At 43.5% G+C, this 15,421-nt stretch overlaps 1 protein-coding gene across 1 annotated transcript in view; it reads right to left on the minus strand.

Annotated features, from left to right (window-relative positions):
• Positions 1-1,555: 1,555 nt before the first annotated feature.
• The window catches only part of PM20D1 (peptidase M20 domain containing 1), a 33,168-nt gene continuing 19,302 nt past the window's right edge, over positions 1,556-15,421 (minus strand). The window contains exons 9-14 of the mRNA XM_032961991.2: positions 12,990-13,051; positions 11,333-11,411; positions 9,550-9,621; positions 8,178-8,343; positions 6,870-6,969; positions 1,556-5,128 (exon numbers count right to left, since the gene is read on the minus strand). Coding sequence (XP_032817882.2) covers positions 4,999-5,128; positions 6,870-6,969; positions 8,178-8,343; positions 9,550-9,621; positions 11,333-11,411; positions 12,990-13,051 — 609 coding nt within the window. The 3' untranslated portion in view covers positions 1,556-4,998. The remainder of the gene's footprint in view (positions 5,129-6,869; positions 6,970-8,177; positions 8,344-9,549; positions 9,622-11,332; positions 11,412-12,989; positions 13,052-15,421) is intronic.

Below are 15,421 nucleotides of genomic sequence, written 5' to 3' on the forward strand. Positions count from 1 at the left end.
TATCTCACTCTACTCCACTCTCTCCTACTACTGCCCTCTCATTTCACTCTACTCCACACTCTACTCCTACTCATTTAACTTAACTTACATCCATGCACTATCCCAGTCAGCGTTCACTCAGTGGGAAGTCGCTCATTCTCCTGACAACCCCGGTCTGGAACTCTCTTCCCTCAGCCATTCGTGTTGTCAAATCCCTGCCCCTGTTGACATCCAGGCTCAATACTTTCTTCTCTTCCTCTGCCCTTACCCGACTGCCTCACTCTCGCTATGAAACACATTTCCCCACTGTTCCTCCAGTGTCTTTAGATGTCATCACTCATAGAAACGATATATAAATCCAAATTGCATTGCATTGCTGCCGTGAAATATTCTGGTATATGGTGAGTTTGATCATGTCAAGCCTCTGGGCCTTCATTCCACAAACTATATTGGTCCTGAAATTTTTACTTTAAACTTTCGTTACTGCAGGAATTCATTTTCTTTGGTTCTTTCGGTAAAGTCACGTAAATAGAAAAAAATAAAAATAAAGTGAATAAAAATACCACGACGTTTCGATTGCAACACAAGCGGTCGTCATCAGGAAAATAATATAGATTGGTCCTGATTACGTATGCTTGCTCTTCCACCTTGTCAGCAAACTTCACTCAATTTTAAATTTTTGGAAAAGTAATTCCATCAAAGTAATCTGCAGAGTTATTGGCGACATTGTGCCGGGCGAAATTAAACTTCGACCACGGTCGCCAACCGTTATGTGCTTCATCTTGTGTTGAGTATAAATGGACGCTTACCCTTCCCTACATCAGCTCACGGTGGAAGCAGAAGATGCTTCGAATTTTGTGGAGGACTTTCGAGCACACATCTTTCAGAAAGGAGGTGAAAAAGCGTCGGCGTGAATTTCGCGAAAATGGCTCTCCAAGCCCACTCGGCGATCTCTTCAGAGGCTACGCCGCCCCCCCCCCCCCCCGCATTAAACGATTGACGCAATGCCAATGTTGGTGGAAAGTTGTCAGTTTTAGGGTCCACCTGAGTTCCACTCAAACTTTGCCCCATTTTACAAATTCTCTGGAGCAGAGGAACGTGTTGCTCCGATGGTGGAATGAGCAACCACTGTTGGGAAGTCAACAGCGGTTGTCATTTGGAGACTCACCTACCCCCCCCGTCATAGGAATGTGGAATTTCAAACACTGGCTCAGGTTTTTTAAACAGGTGAGCACTGCCTGAATGCTCATTTGAGCAGGCCATCGTTTTGAATGGTGGAAATGTATTATTGCTGTCACCATTCCTGCATCTCCGATTAACATGGTTGGCTACGTATGGTGCGAAATAAGTTTAACATACATACATCATTTACAGCCCTTTATCAAGCACCTGCTGGATGAAGGCCTTCCCACACCGTGCCACCTGTGGAGGTTGTTTGACCATACTTCACCATGTTGGTCAGTGCAGGTCGACAAAAGAGGGAATGGCAGAAATGGCTGTTGTATAATTACATAAAGTGGCACCAGGCCGTCGTTATGCCAAAGCGTTTAGGAATGACAGCCAAAAAACTCTCCTGGAATTGGACTCATTACCTTTATTCGGTCTTGCATATCAAAGGCGTTGATTATAAAGTAGAAAGAACACCGCGGTAGTGCAGCACAGAACGGTCCTCACCCAACACATTTCTAGGAAACCGTTTTTCCTCAAATGTAATGTTAAAGGCACCTCAGGAACAGGCAATGAATCATAAAATGTGCATTCCATACCCACACACAGGTTACCCTTGCACAGATTACCTCCAAGAACCGATCCAAACTTCATCATATCAAAGCAGTCGGCAGAAATGATTGTGGTATTAACATTTTCTGTATTTAAAGGGATTAAGCGAGAGTTGAGAATAATGCTCTTTGGTTCTTCAAATCAAGTTTTCAGAATGGGTTAAAAAACCGTAAAACGCATCCGCAATTCCATTATTCTCAACGTCTGATATCTACACGGTGATCCCACCAAATTACAATTCATCTCACTGGCTCTTAGTTTCGCCATTAAAGTCACAGATCTACAATTAGGAAAAATTAACCAGTTATCTATGTTTTGGTGCAGAAAATAATAGTAATAAACGTCGGGAAATTGTGTTTCCATTGTCCACGATTACGTGGTAACGTGTAACATGTTTACATGGTAGTGTGTAACATGTGTACATGGTAACGTGTAACATGTGTACATGGTAACGTGTAACATGTGTACATGGTAACGTGTAACATGTGTACATGGTAATGTGTAACATGTGTACAATGCCATAATACAATGTCCATTATTGTGGCGCCTTGCATTCTACGTTTGTTGAACTTCTTTCACACTGTACACAGCCAACCGTTTGCTAGTTGGAGGTGCAGGGGCAGGACAACAAAATGGACTCGATGACCAGATTGGAAAGATATTTTATATTCTAAATATGTAAATAAATAACATTGATAAAGAAGTTTTTTGTTAATGATACGACTATTAAGGATACGACATAACCTTTCTGGTTTATAGGCGATGGGCCAGAGAGCTACGCGTTTGCCTATGTGTTGTGAAGAAGGGTCATTCCCTGAAACGTCACCTATGACGTGTTATTGACCAATATGCTGAGTTATTTTCTTGTTATTTGAGCGTGTGCACCACTGCCAATGCAGTCTTACCAGATCAATTGTTCACTGCACAGGGACTTGCCATCTCCTGCCGAGAATGTTTACTTTACAGGTCTTTAGGCTGTCATTTCCTTTTTTATGGAGACCTAACAGTGATGAGAGTTGTTTTGTGCGATAGCATTGTAACGAAGACCACACATCATATATTGAGTAAACTGAATCGACCATTTGCACCGTAATATCACATTTCCGTTAATATAGTGTCCATTAATACTCAAACGAGCATTGATTGGTGCTCATTTATATTGGCCGCACTGAGCAAAGGATAACACTCTGGCCATGGAGTCCATTAAGGAAGCCTACATTTGGAGACATCAAAGGGCTAAAGCCATATACCTGGAAAACGTCAGACTTAAAAAAAAATCATGTAAAACAACATCTTCATCATCGGTTATATTCATCCTTTCAAATGATAAACTGAGAATAGGTTTTCCCCTTTTTTTCTGGCAACAAAACAGGTGTTAAGATGTTAAAACACCAAACTGATATCTTTTACAAGGAATCATGTTTGCATTAACCACAATACTTGTGGTGAGAATGCAAAAAAAAGTGCTCCGATAATATATGTGGCATTGTCTTTGAACCTGATTGGTCCACACCAGCGACATCCTTCTTTTGAGCCTCATCTCAAAACGGTGTTAGACCAGAGGACGCCAAAAGGCGTACAGCACTAAGACAATGCACTATCAGAGTAATGCAGGCATGATTCCTTGTAAAAAAAGTTTCAGTTTGGTGTTTAAACATCTTAACACCTGTTTTGTTGCCAAAAAAAGGAGAAAACCTCTTCTCATATTTTGGTACTGGCAAAGGAGGTCCCATGATAAATTATAAACTGTCAACATCATTAAAAAAGCATTTTTATTTTTCTTTGGCTCTTATTTTTCCAACCGGCTCTTTCTCCGATACCTCTCTTCTTTTGATTCATGACAACTTGAGACTGCGAAAGGTGCCTCATGAGTGCAAATTACAATTATTTTGTGATTATATTATTGACTTAAAGCTTTCGTGACTGCAGGAATTCATATTCTTGGGTCTTTCGGTGAATTCACGTAGATAGGTTCAAAGAAAATAACAAAACCTATCTACGTGACTTCACCGAAGGACTCAATAATATTATTACATTACCTTATTTTAATTTATATAGTGCCTTAATCAAGGCGCTAAACAAGCAATTCTCAATTTGTACGTTTAAACGGCGTGATGAGATGCGATGAGTTAATGAGGATAGCAGTGCATGATGAATATGATGATGCTTGAATTAAACGGTGATGAAAGTGACAGCGAGTGGTTCATGATGATGAGCGAGTGTCTTGATGAATGCGTAGGGAAGTTGGGAAGAGGGATAGAGTTACCGATGGGGAAGGGAGGGGGGAAGGGGAGTTTGGGTAAGCAAGGGAAAATCAGCGAGTGAGTTTTAAGGGAAGAACGATGAATAGACCGTGAGGCTGATTGTTTGACACGTCAGGTCAGCTTGTTCTAGTGTAAAGAGGCCAGAAGCGAGAAAGAAGGGAATGGTGATTGGGTACGAGGAGGAGGGGGAACGGACAGAGCTGGGATTGTGAATACAGAGGACGAGAAGGAGAGAAGAGCGAGATGAGGGAAACGAAAAATTTGTAAACTAGAGTGAGGAATTTGAAATCCGGTGTAGCTGGACGAGGAGAGGTGTGTGTGGGAGTGGTAGGGGGTGATTAAAGATGATCCGGGCAGCAGCATTTTGGATTTGTTTAAGTGGTTTCATTGCATAGGAGGGAAGACCGAGCGCGAGGGAGTTGCAGTAATCGAGTGGAGTGAAAATGAGGGAGTGACTTTAAAGTTTGGCGGCCGTAGTTGAAGAACCTTCGTCAGCTCCACTTTCCGGCCAATGATACCCAGCTTCTGATTCACAGCGATGTGAGGCGCTATCGTGACATCAGCACATTCACAGGCAAGTGCTGTTCTCATTATTCACAACAACACAAATAAATTGATGAATGTAGGGCCCATGGCCACCACATATTGGTGACTCCTCTTACCCATAAAAGCATACATAGGATGGCGATAATAGGAAAAAAAACTATTTTGGGCCACGCATAATATTGTGGAAAAGAAGGCTTTCACTGCAATCGTGAAAGTTTGGCAGTTACAGTTTTTTTAAGACATTTCAGTTGTAAATCCACCACTTCTGAAAGAAAGTATGGCGCAAGAGACATTTTCCCAACATGAGACCCCTACTGCAAAGTGAATTCAAACGTTTTTTTTAAAAGTGATCAGCAGTTGAGTTTTCTGCTTAAAATTAGAAAATGAATCCCAACAGCAACAACAACCTGCACAAAGGGGTGATGTACCCTTACAGGTCTTCTGTGTGGAAGTGTTTTATCAAAGGCTCCTCTTGGTCTGCATTCTGCATAAGGTTAAAGTAGAAATGAATGGTCTGTTTATAGTTTTGTAACGATATCCTCTCATTCACCCCGTGATACCTGCAAATACAAAACATCACATTATGTCAGCAAAATGTCTACGTGATCCATTCACTGTTTATAGCCGTAGGGTGCCGAGAATATTTACCAACAATTGAGCTTAATTAAAATTTACAATCATAAAAACGTTATCATTTGCAGCCCTTTGTCAATAGACAGTTGGATAAGGCGCCCCCTTTCGTGCCGAGTCGGTCGTGGAGGCTGCTTGACCATACTTCACCACGACAGTCAGAGCGCGAGGGCGTGGTGGGACCCAGGACTGGTTCAGCTCTCGCTCGCCACCGATGTTAGCCATTGCTGGCACCCGAACCGAGATCGTTGGATTCAGAGCGCGAGGTGCGAACCACCACGGCACTGCCACGACGACCCCCACAAGCACCCCACAAAACAAAACAGGCCGACGTATATGAAGGGCCATTGCCGGGCGCCGTTTCGGACAATGACCCTTCTTCATGTGCTATGAAGAAAAGGCAATAGCTTGAAACGAAATTATATTTTAAAAATAAAAAAACATTATTTTAAAGCAGTGTTGTTGATGAATGTGTTGATTTTTATTGTCAATTGTGCTTGTGCACCGCTGCCAGCGCAGCATTACCAAATCACTTGTTGAAGCTATTCTAAGATATATTATAGTGTGAGTCTGATTCTTTCAGGCCACTAAAAAAACTGCTGGATCACAGTTTTCTGTGGGTGGTCTTGAGTTCTATTAAAGCAGCAGCAACAACAACCACCTTCTGCAAAGAATCCAGACGACAACAATACGGCCGTCGTCAGCATAGACATCATAAGCTCTATCTTGATTTGAAGCTTTCGTGACTGCAGGAATCCATACTCTTTGGTCTTTCGGTAAAGTCACGTAGGAAAAATACGTAAATAAATAAATAAATACATAGCACGACGTTTCGATCGCAACACAAGCACCATAGCAATCATTGAAGACTTGGTCCAACAAGGACTGAATCCTGATGTACCAACTTTGGTGAGGCACTGCCTTACCAACACTTACTTTATCTGGAATGGTACATTATACAAACAAAATGAAGGTACCCCTATGAGTTCTCCCCTATCACCAGTGGTAGCGAATGTTTTCATGGAGAAATTTGAAACAGATGCCATCCTGACATCCGCCCTACGTCCTTCCCTGTGGAAGAGATACGTAGCTGACACTTCTGGCCACCACCGTTGCGGTGGTTTTCTTGCATTGACGCGCTTGCCTCTCACAGCGCAGTTGGCAGCGCCGCAGCAGCTTGTGTTACACATAGACGTGACATCAACTTGCTAATCCCCCCGAATCTCCCTGCCTAATCTCTCCCATCAACAAAGTGCTAATCTCCCATTAACACTGCTGTTGTGCGCATATGTGGGGGCGATACTCTTATGCGGCGACGGAAGCTCATTTCATGCTAATCTCTCTCCATAATCTCTCTCTCCCTAATCTCACTCATTAACACAACTGACGTGCTTGCGTGCGGGGATGGAATTCCTTTCCAGCTCAGACCCCGCCTGCTTGCCCTTCGCCACATATATAACGTCTTGTTGTAACAGCTCGCTCGCTGTTTCTTCCTGGTTCTGCAGTTCCACTGCTGGATTATTTTTTTCCGCCTGAGGACGACCGCTTGTGTTGCGGTCGAAACGTTGTGATACATTATTTTATATTTTATTTTTCCACCTACGTGACTTTACCGAAATAACCAAAGAGTATCATAACCTCTACGTACACAGAATAAATGTTTTCCATTACCTTGGAATATCCTCCAGTTTATTCCAAACTGGTGTGAATCTGTAGAGAGCACTGGTCAGCTTCTGATAATGCCTGGTATCCGTGTTGGCAATACAGAGTCCTGGCAGAACAGAGTTGTTACAAACACATGACCATGTCAGACTGGGGTCTGATGAGTTTTTCACTACTTACAGAAAGTGTTATAATTGTTGAATTATCGTCCGTGGGCCTGGTTTCACTGCAGAGGGTTCGATTTCACTCGTTATACTTCGATCAAATTTCCTAGAACTTATAAAACCCACCAAAATGTTATTAAAAATAATAATAGCTCGGCTATCAGCTGCAATAATGACACACTAACAGAGGATGGCGCTCAAGTCCAACACTTGAATCTACAAATAAACTTTTTTTATTTTACCAGGTAAGGCCCACTGACCTAAATAGCTCTTTTCAGAAGTGACCTGGCCACCTATAAAAGCTCGACGAAGTGGCTTATCACGCGAAAATGCATAGTAGCCAAATACTATAAATGCGTGTTGATTCTAAATGTGGATGCAAAAAACCAGAGGACTCAGAGAAAAATTCACACGACCACAGGGAGAACAGGCAAACTCCAATTATACCTACGACTCCCTGTATACCTGGCGAGGTAGTTGACATATCGCTACCGTGGCACCCTACACAACCTCCCAGGCTCGGGCCATTAGGATTTAACCCCACAATATTATAGAATTAAAGGCTACACAGTGTCTACGGCGGGATATACAGGGTCTTCATGCATTGTCAAATGATAACTGTGGACCAGATCTGCATATGGCTCCCCTCGTCAGCCACGCACGTGTCCCATTCCTTGCTAACAATTGCACACGCTGCTCGGAATAAAGAGGGTGGACAAAATTCACAGGTGTATAGCCCTTTGGACACTCAACAGAACTGGAGATTCAATAAAACATCAATCACACAAATCGGAACAACAAAAACTAGAAACTAAAATATGAATTACTAATTATATTTGGAATAAATAAGAATCAAAATCAAGCATCTAGACTGAAAACTAATTTCTTTCTAACTGCGTTTTCTGTTTCGTTTGTTGTCCTTCCCCGCACCTCCGATTAGAATGGTTGACTACGTACAGTGCGAAAGAAGTTCAACATATCGTACATAATTTGGAGGTCCTTTCCGACCCCTCAGATAAAAAAAATAGTTTGTCTCGGCATCGATGAGTTCCTCCAGTAATCTGCCATTTCCAGCCCTGATCACGCGGGGGGTGGGGGGGGAGAAAGACGAATTGCGACATCGCTCAGGTATCGATGACAATGGCGTGCTCACCAGGGGCGCTGACGATGTCTGGGAAGGTGTCCGTGATGCTTTTGCTGATTGTCCAGTAGCCAGTGGCAGACTCGTCAAACGGGCTGATAGGCAGGGGCTCCATGGAGGAGAGGACCTCCAGCTCCACTCGGTCGTCGGCGATGATCTCCTCGGTCAAGCGCAGCACCTGGCGGTAACACAATGCAACCGCGGCACTCGCCAATCTGTGCAGCAGAGAGCAGCAAGTCCACAGCCTCTGCGCGATCATGCTGCGGGAGACGGTGATCCCATAACCCACGTGACGGCAAGAAGAACCAATGAAAGTTGGGTCAATGTAAGAGATGAGTGAAAGAGCTGGAGCATAGACTGTAAGAGAGAGATAGACACCAAAGTAATTCGGGCACATTTATAGGCGTGATAGGGAAAGCGTGAAGATAAACTATTGATGTTTGGAATTAAGTGAAAGGAAAAGGGAATAGAAGAGGTTGACAGACTAAGATGGACAGTTAGAATTGTAAATATAACCGGGAGGACGGTGTACAGCCTTTTCTTCGAGAACACAGTAGTTGCGTTCCAGAAGAACATCGCATGATAATAAATCAATAATACAGTAAAACCTTGGATTGCGAGCATAATTCGTTCCGGAAATGTGTTTGTAATCCAAAGCACTCGCATATCAGTTGTGATCACGTGACGCTCGGCAGACAAAGCGTATACATACTACTCGTATTGCAAGACCTCGCTCGTTTATCAAATTAATATTTTAAAAAAATTTGCTCGTCTTGCAAAACACTCGCAGACCAAGTTACTCGCAATCCAAGGTTTTACTGTACTTGGGTAAAGCACAGTCCGTGATAAAACGTGAGATGCGTAACGCAGGCTGAACAAAGACTGAGGCACGTGGGTAGCATTTAGAAGCATCCAGCAGCATCCCGCCTTGAGTTATTTTACACCGAGGCAACCGTACAATCGCTTATTCCTACTCACGCGACGTAGTTACATTCACTCAATCGTGTTATTTCCAATTCGCGTTATGAAAACATGCGGCGTTACAGGAGAACAGACTGTAACAGTGTTATATAAAACGCCCAAAATCACAGAGTGGAGTAGCTTCATCCATTGATGAGCGGGAGAGCGAGCAGCATAGGTACAATATATAGAGAGGGCCGGCGTGCCGCACATGGGCGGGTGGGGGGGGGCACGGGGAAGCAACACCAACCCCAAACTGGATACCTTTATTAATTTATTTTCAGTAGTTTACAATTGAAATTAAAACTAAATTAATTATATACACCCGCGATTCCTAATGTGAGGGATAAATGTAACCCCTGCCACCCCCACCCGTCCAAATATAGAAGTGAAACTCCGCCTGTGGTGCCGCGTGCAGACTCACCTCGCTCACCGACTGAGCCGGGTGGATGCGGTAGTTGACGGTGGCCTCGGCGAGCGGCGCCACCACGTTCGGCTGCGGTAGAGGAACGCACGGCAGCCGGCTCAGGGTCAGGCGTAACTCGCGGAGGGTTTCGTGCACGAGGCCGAGGTTCTTCAACGACGTTTTCCTGGCTGGCCTCGCAATAAACCTTGCGTGCGATCGCGGGCCGCGCGACGGCACGTCGGAATCTTTAGAATCAGGATCTTTATTTGGTGCTGGAGGAATCCGATGAGCTATGACGCTCTTTTTCACAGATGTCCAGCAGGGGCACGTCCGCAAGTATGGGCGGGCAAGCACATCATGGTGTCAATATAATGTCTGCACACAGACTCCTGTTTTATCTGAACCGCATATTTTCACGTCTCACAATCTCTCCCTTGCCATCATCTCACTTCTGTTCATCCTTATTTCTACGGCTCTCGCATCTCTCTCTCTTTCTTATGTATCTCTTTCTCATCTAATCTGTGTATTTTTATTTTTCGCAGTCATATGTCTCAGCGGGCCACTCTGAGAGCTTTCGCAGGCCAAGTCTGGTCCGCAGGCAACTCATTGAAGGACTCTGCACAAGGGCTACGGCTTGCTTCTGCCTCTGCCTTTCCCAACAGGAACATCAAATTAGAAACCCCAGTTCAGAAACTTTGAATTCCCTAAGGAATGACGATCACATGACATAAAACCACATTCCCCAGTGCGGCTGCATTCAACAGCCAAACATGAGACTTGGTACTTGTCACGGTGATATGATTGATCATAATAACAAGTACAGGAAATCATTGATACTGGAAATCTGTAAAAAAAAATAGCTTTATAGCTCATCGGATTCCTCCAGTATAAATAGATCAATATTCAGATTTTTGTGTGGAATGGGCCCCACTCATGGTTGCTCGGTGTTCCCTGTTGTGACTGACGCGATTCCACACAACTACAGAAAGTTCTGCAGAGTTCACATTCCTCTATGCATTGTTTACACACCTAATGAAAGAGGCTATTCTTTTTAAACTATGTTTTTGTTTTACCAGATAAGGCTCACTGAACTGCTACGTAGCTCTTTTATAGAAGCGACCTGGCCACAAATGAGAGCTCAACGAAGTGGCTTATCATCTTCTTTGGTTCTTTCGGTAAAGTCACGTAGAATGAGAATAAAATAATAAATTGATAAAATAACACAATAATATTCTCACGACGTTTCGGCCACAACACAAGCGGCCTTCATCAGGTGAAGGGACGAGACTGTCTGGTAGGACAGCGCTGGAGTGAATCATCACGTGGACATTTATAGCAGCCGAATACTCAAAACGTATGTTTATAATTGTGGAGGGAAAAACCAGAGGACCTCGAGAAAAATCCACACGACCACGTGGAGAACATTAAAACTCCAAATATACAGGCGTCAGGGTCGGGATCGAACCCATAACCTCCTGTACACCAGGCAATGGATGGAGCGGCAGTGCAGTGGTTAGCACAGTGCACAATGCACCCGGTGACCCGAGTTTGATTCCTGGCCACGGCTAACATCAGTGTCGAGTGATATCTGAAGAGGTCCTGGACCCTGACCCTTCCACTAACCAGCACTGATCAGCTTGGTGAAGTATGGTCAAATAGCCCCCATGGCTGACAAGGCTTTTGGAACGCTTTAATTTAGCAGTGGGTTCAGGAAGGGCTGACATAATTAAAACTATGATTGTTGTATTACTGTCGTTAACTTATACCGTACAGTACTTGGAGAACATAGCAAGCATTTTACCTTGACACCTGCGTGGAATTCAGTCACTGCAGTTGTGGTCCTGATTAGGGCATTGGTGGTTGGCTTCTGACCCAGCACCCTAAGAGCATAAAGTGAGACATTGAAATGACATTTGAAATGTAACGACGTTTAAATAACGAAAAATATTTAAAGGATAATATGAACTATTCAAAACACTCCTTTCTGCGTTTACTAAATGTATAATTTACTGAGTTCTATGTTAATATTTATTTCAATCCCACAAATACCAACAGCTCAAGCGGTTATTCAGGAGTGCCGCGGTGACGAGATGTTAACTGCCTCGCCTGGTATACAGGAGGTCGTGCATTTTATCCTGACCCTGACGCCTGCTGCATATTTGGAGTTTGCATGTTCGCCCCGTGGTCACGTGAATTTTTCTCCGGGTCTTCTGGTTTTTCCCTCCACATTTAGAAACACGTGTTTAGAGTAAATAACAAGGTATATTGTCCAAGTTGCCTTCCCTCTGTTGGAGTCAATAAAATGGGTTCCACTCCCTGGACAGTTAACAAAGGCCGTCCTATGGAGACACCGCCTCTTACAAGCCGAATCGCGTTTGTTTTGGAAAATTTCACACGGAAAAAAAACTGAAAACCGAGGAAAAAACCCACCCACGTGAGGAAGATACAATCAACATTTCCATCTCCTGGCCACCTAGCGCTCCCACGCCTACAACACCTGGCAAGCTAAGTATGTAAGTAGGTAAGTACTTAAGTAGGGAAGTATTTACCTACTTAGCTTAAGAAATATGACACGATCAGACGTATTTATATCTTTCAGGATTCATGGTTTCATTATTATTAAATATGAAATGCATTCTACTCTTACGCATGGCAATCTATTCAGGGGCTAAATACGAATGTCGAGGTCTGCTGGCCACGAGGGGTTTCTGGAGAAGATCCATTAAATGGCAATGAAGTTTGACTATAACGTATGTGTTAAACCGAAGTTTTATTACTTTAGGAAACGGCAATGCGATCACCACCAAAGTAATCTTCACAAAGCCAACAGTGAAATGAATCAAAGCATTAAAAACAAGACAAACTATTATCACTCCACTCGAACAAATATTTGCATTGAAAGGTACTGCCGGTTGATGGACAGTGCGGCAGTATATGGGAAAAGCTGAAATCACCGTGTGTCGCAGTGTACATAACTGTCGAGTTGTCATCGATCTGCAAGTTTTTTTGATGAACTTTTTTCTACATAAGACACTCAGTCCTCATGTCCACACAAATGCACCTTTGTATAAAGGCCTCACAATGTTAACTTTGAACCTACAAAGAAATAGATATTTTTTTTATTTTACCAGGTAAGGCCCACTGAGCTATATAGCTCTTTTTCAGAAGTGGCCTAGCCACAAATGATAGCTCAACGAAGTGGCTTATCACGTTGAAATGTATAGCAGCCAAATAATCTGAACGCACATTGATTCTAAATTCGAGGGAAAAATCAGAGGACCCGGAGAAAAATCCACACGATCACTGGGAGAGACACATGCAAACTCCAAATATGCAGGCGTCAAGATCAGAATCGAACCCATGACCTCATGCATACCAGGCGAGCTAGTTAACATCTCACCAACTTGGTGCCCTAAAGTGAGCACCGACTTTGATCTCCCTGTTATGGCCCTGCTTACCAGCTGAAAATCGGGCCAAAGAGCCAAAGGTTGGACGTCACCACTCGCATCGGAAAGTTGAACTGCAGCAAGAACAAAAACAACCTTGATGTGAATCGGAGGGAAACATCAGTTTGCGGAACACCGCGATAAAAATTCCATTTGTAATCAGGAATTACCATCAAGCATGCTCATCAGCATCAACACAAAAGTACTGAAAAGGATAGAAGACTGTTGCTCAACAGTAGCGTCTTGATTTATTTGCTGATAAATAATATAAAGTGGTTAGCGAATTGCGGTATGTACCTGGCCACCCAAGGTCGATTTCCAGCAATGGCCAACGCCCATTGAGTTTTACCTAAACTGGTCCTGACCCTCCACCTCCTGCTCAGCCACCCGCACTAACCAGCATTGAGGCCAGAACTGGTCCTTGCCACAGATGACCCACCTGCAATATGGGTGCTGGCACTCAAAACTCAAGTTTGTTATTTTCAAGGTCACACCTTCTGGTTTTGTTTATTTCACTTTTTAAACTGAAGCCAATGCGAGTTTAGAAACGATCTCTCAAAATTTACCGGGTGCTTGAAGGAGTTCAACAATGCATTACAGTCAATACACGCATAGTCAAAGTAGAGGCATGTATGCAGAGAAGAAGAAGAGGGGCGAGTCCTGAGCAACACGCAAACAAGTAAATTAGAACGGCATTTTAAGCTGTGGACTTTTACAATGAAAGTAACAAATTGAGAGGAGGGCGTGATCCCACAAACCTGAAGCTTCACTTTTCCACACGCATATTGAAGTGGCAATCCTAACCCACACCGATCTACGCTGGTGAAACGTCAAATATAACCCCCACGTCCAACATGGCCTTACCTCAAACCTGAAGCTTAACTTTTCCGCACGCATATTGAGTGGCACCCTAATCCACACCGATCGACGCTGATGAAATGTTGTCAAATATAACCACCACATACAAAATGGCCTTACCTCAAACCGTGGATTGACAAGTAGCTGTAAAGATTGAATTCATGAGAAAAATGAACATGTCGGTGGGTACAATGAAGAACCAGCTCCAATGATGTGCGTGAATATCCCCTTTAGGAAAAGCTTTATTCATAAAATGTATCAAACATTATTTTTGTAAAATAACAGCATTGCAACAGCACAATGCGTTTAGAGAAGATAACAAAAGTGCAATCAGTAACAGCATCAGGAAGGGATGTGAGCCGATTAGGTTTGTCTCACTGGAGACGATTGCAAGTGTGTGGGTAATGCACGGAGTCTGAACAGCTGTGCGTCTAATTTCCTTTGTTTATGGCGTGAGTGAGAGGCTGGGTTGCATGACTGATGCGATTGTTAGAGGGCAATTGAGGGTATGGCTGCATCCTCCCGTGTGGCAATGAGGTTAATGCTTGACTCACAATTGTAAGGTTGTGAGCTGAAATCCCGGTCAGTAGGTTTGAGAATATATTTTTTTGCTTTGCTTTTCTAAGATTGTTTTACAATTTTTCTTCTTCTATCGGTCTCAATGTAACACGCGTAGATATTTTACAAATTATTAGCATAAATAGTAAATAACAGATACTTTTTCTAAATGATTACTACACACACAAGTCGATGCGAGCATTAAATAAATTTTAATAAATGGATTGTTACATAGCTATTAGTCAGCCCCTCACCCCCATTAAATAATTTATACATTTAGTACCCCTTTGTGGGAAGTAAATTGTCGTCTCATGGACAGACTGGTGGAAACACTGGCTCAATGGAGTTGGTTCTAAATCAAAATCTTTATTTATTTGTATTCTTCCTGGAGGAATCCGATGAGCTATGAAGCTTTTTTTAACGGATGTCCTGTAAAGCCCACCCCGCACCCCTCCTCTTTGAGGTGGGGAGGTCACTGTGCGTGAGGTGTGATGTCTGAGTGAAATGTCACGATTGGGGGTGGTGGGAAAAACCCAAGCCCGTTGTCCCCATGCTGATGGGTCTTTGTCCCCAATTTACGACCGAAAAGTTGTGATGTTGCTATCGTGAACACCTGAACATACAGGGCCCTTTGGCTTTGTAGGTGGTGGAACTTCCTTTTCGTCAAGGACACTTAATTTTGCCATGGGTGAGTGGGTATAGCGTTTGACAGACATACCCAGAATCCACCCAATCTCGTCAAATCTGAGCATGGTTACATCCGAACGGTACTTTGAATGGAGACCAACATGCACCAATAGATTGTAAAAGAGCTTGCTGTGTTACGTGGTAAAGAGCAGAGGCAAGTGCAGCAACATCCGTTATTGTACTACACTTATATACTCCCAAAAATGTGCTCCCTGCCTTCACCAACGCGCACTTAACCAGCGTGGTGAAGTATGGCCAAATAACTCCCATGACACACACGGTGTGGGGAGGCCCCAATCCGGCAGTGGACTGACAATAGGTTTGAAGAACAGCTTGTTGGG

The sequence above is a fragment of the Petromyzon marinus genome, chromosome 28 (assembly GCF_048934315.1).
Source record: "Petromyzon marinus isolate PM22_M1 ecotype Great Lakes invasive population chromosome 28, UKy_Petmar_22M1.pri1.0, whole genome shotgun sequence".
NCBI classification, from domain to species: Eukaryota; Metazoa; Chordata; class Hyperoartia; order Petromyzontiformes; family Petromyzontidae; genus Petromyzon; species Petromyzon marinus.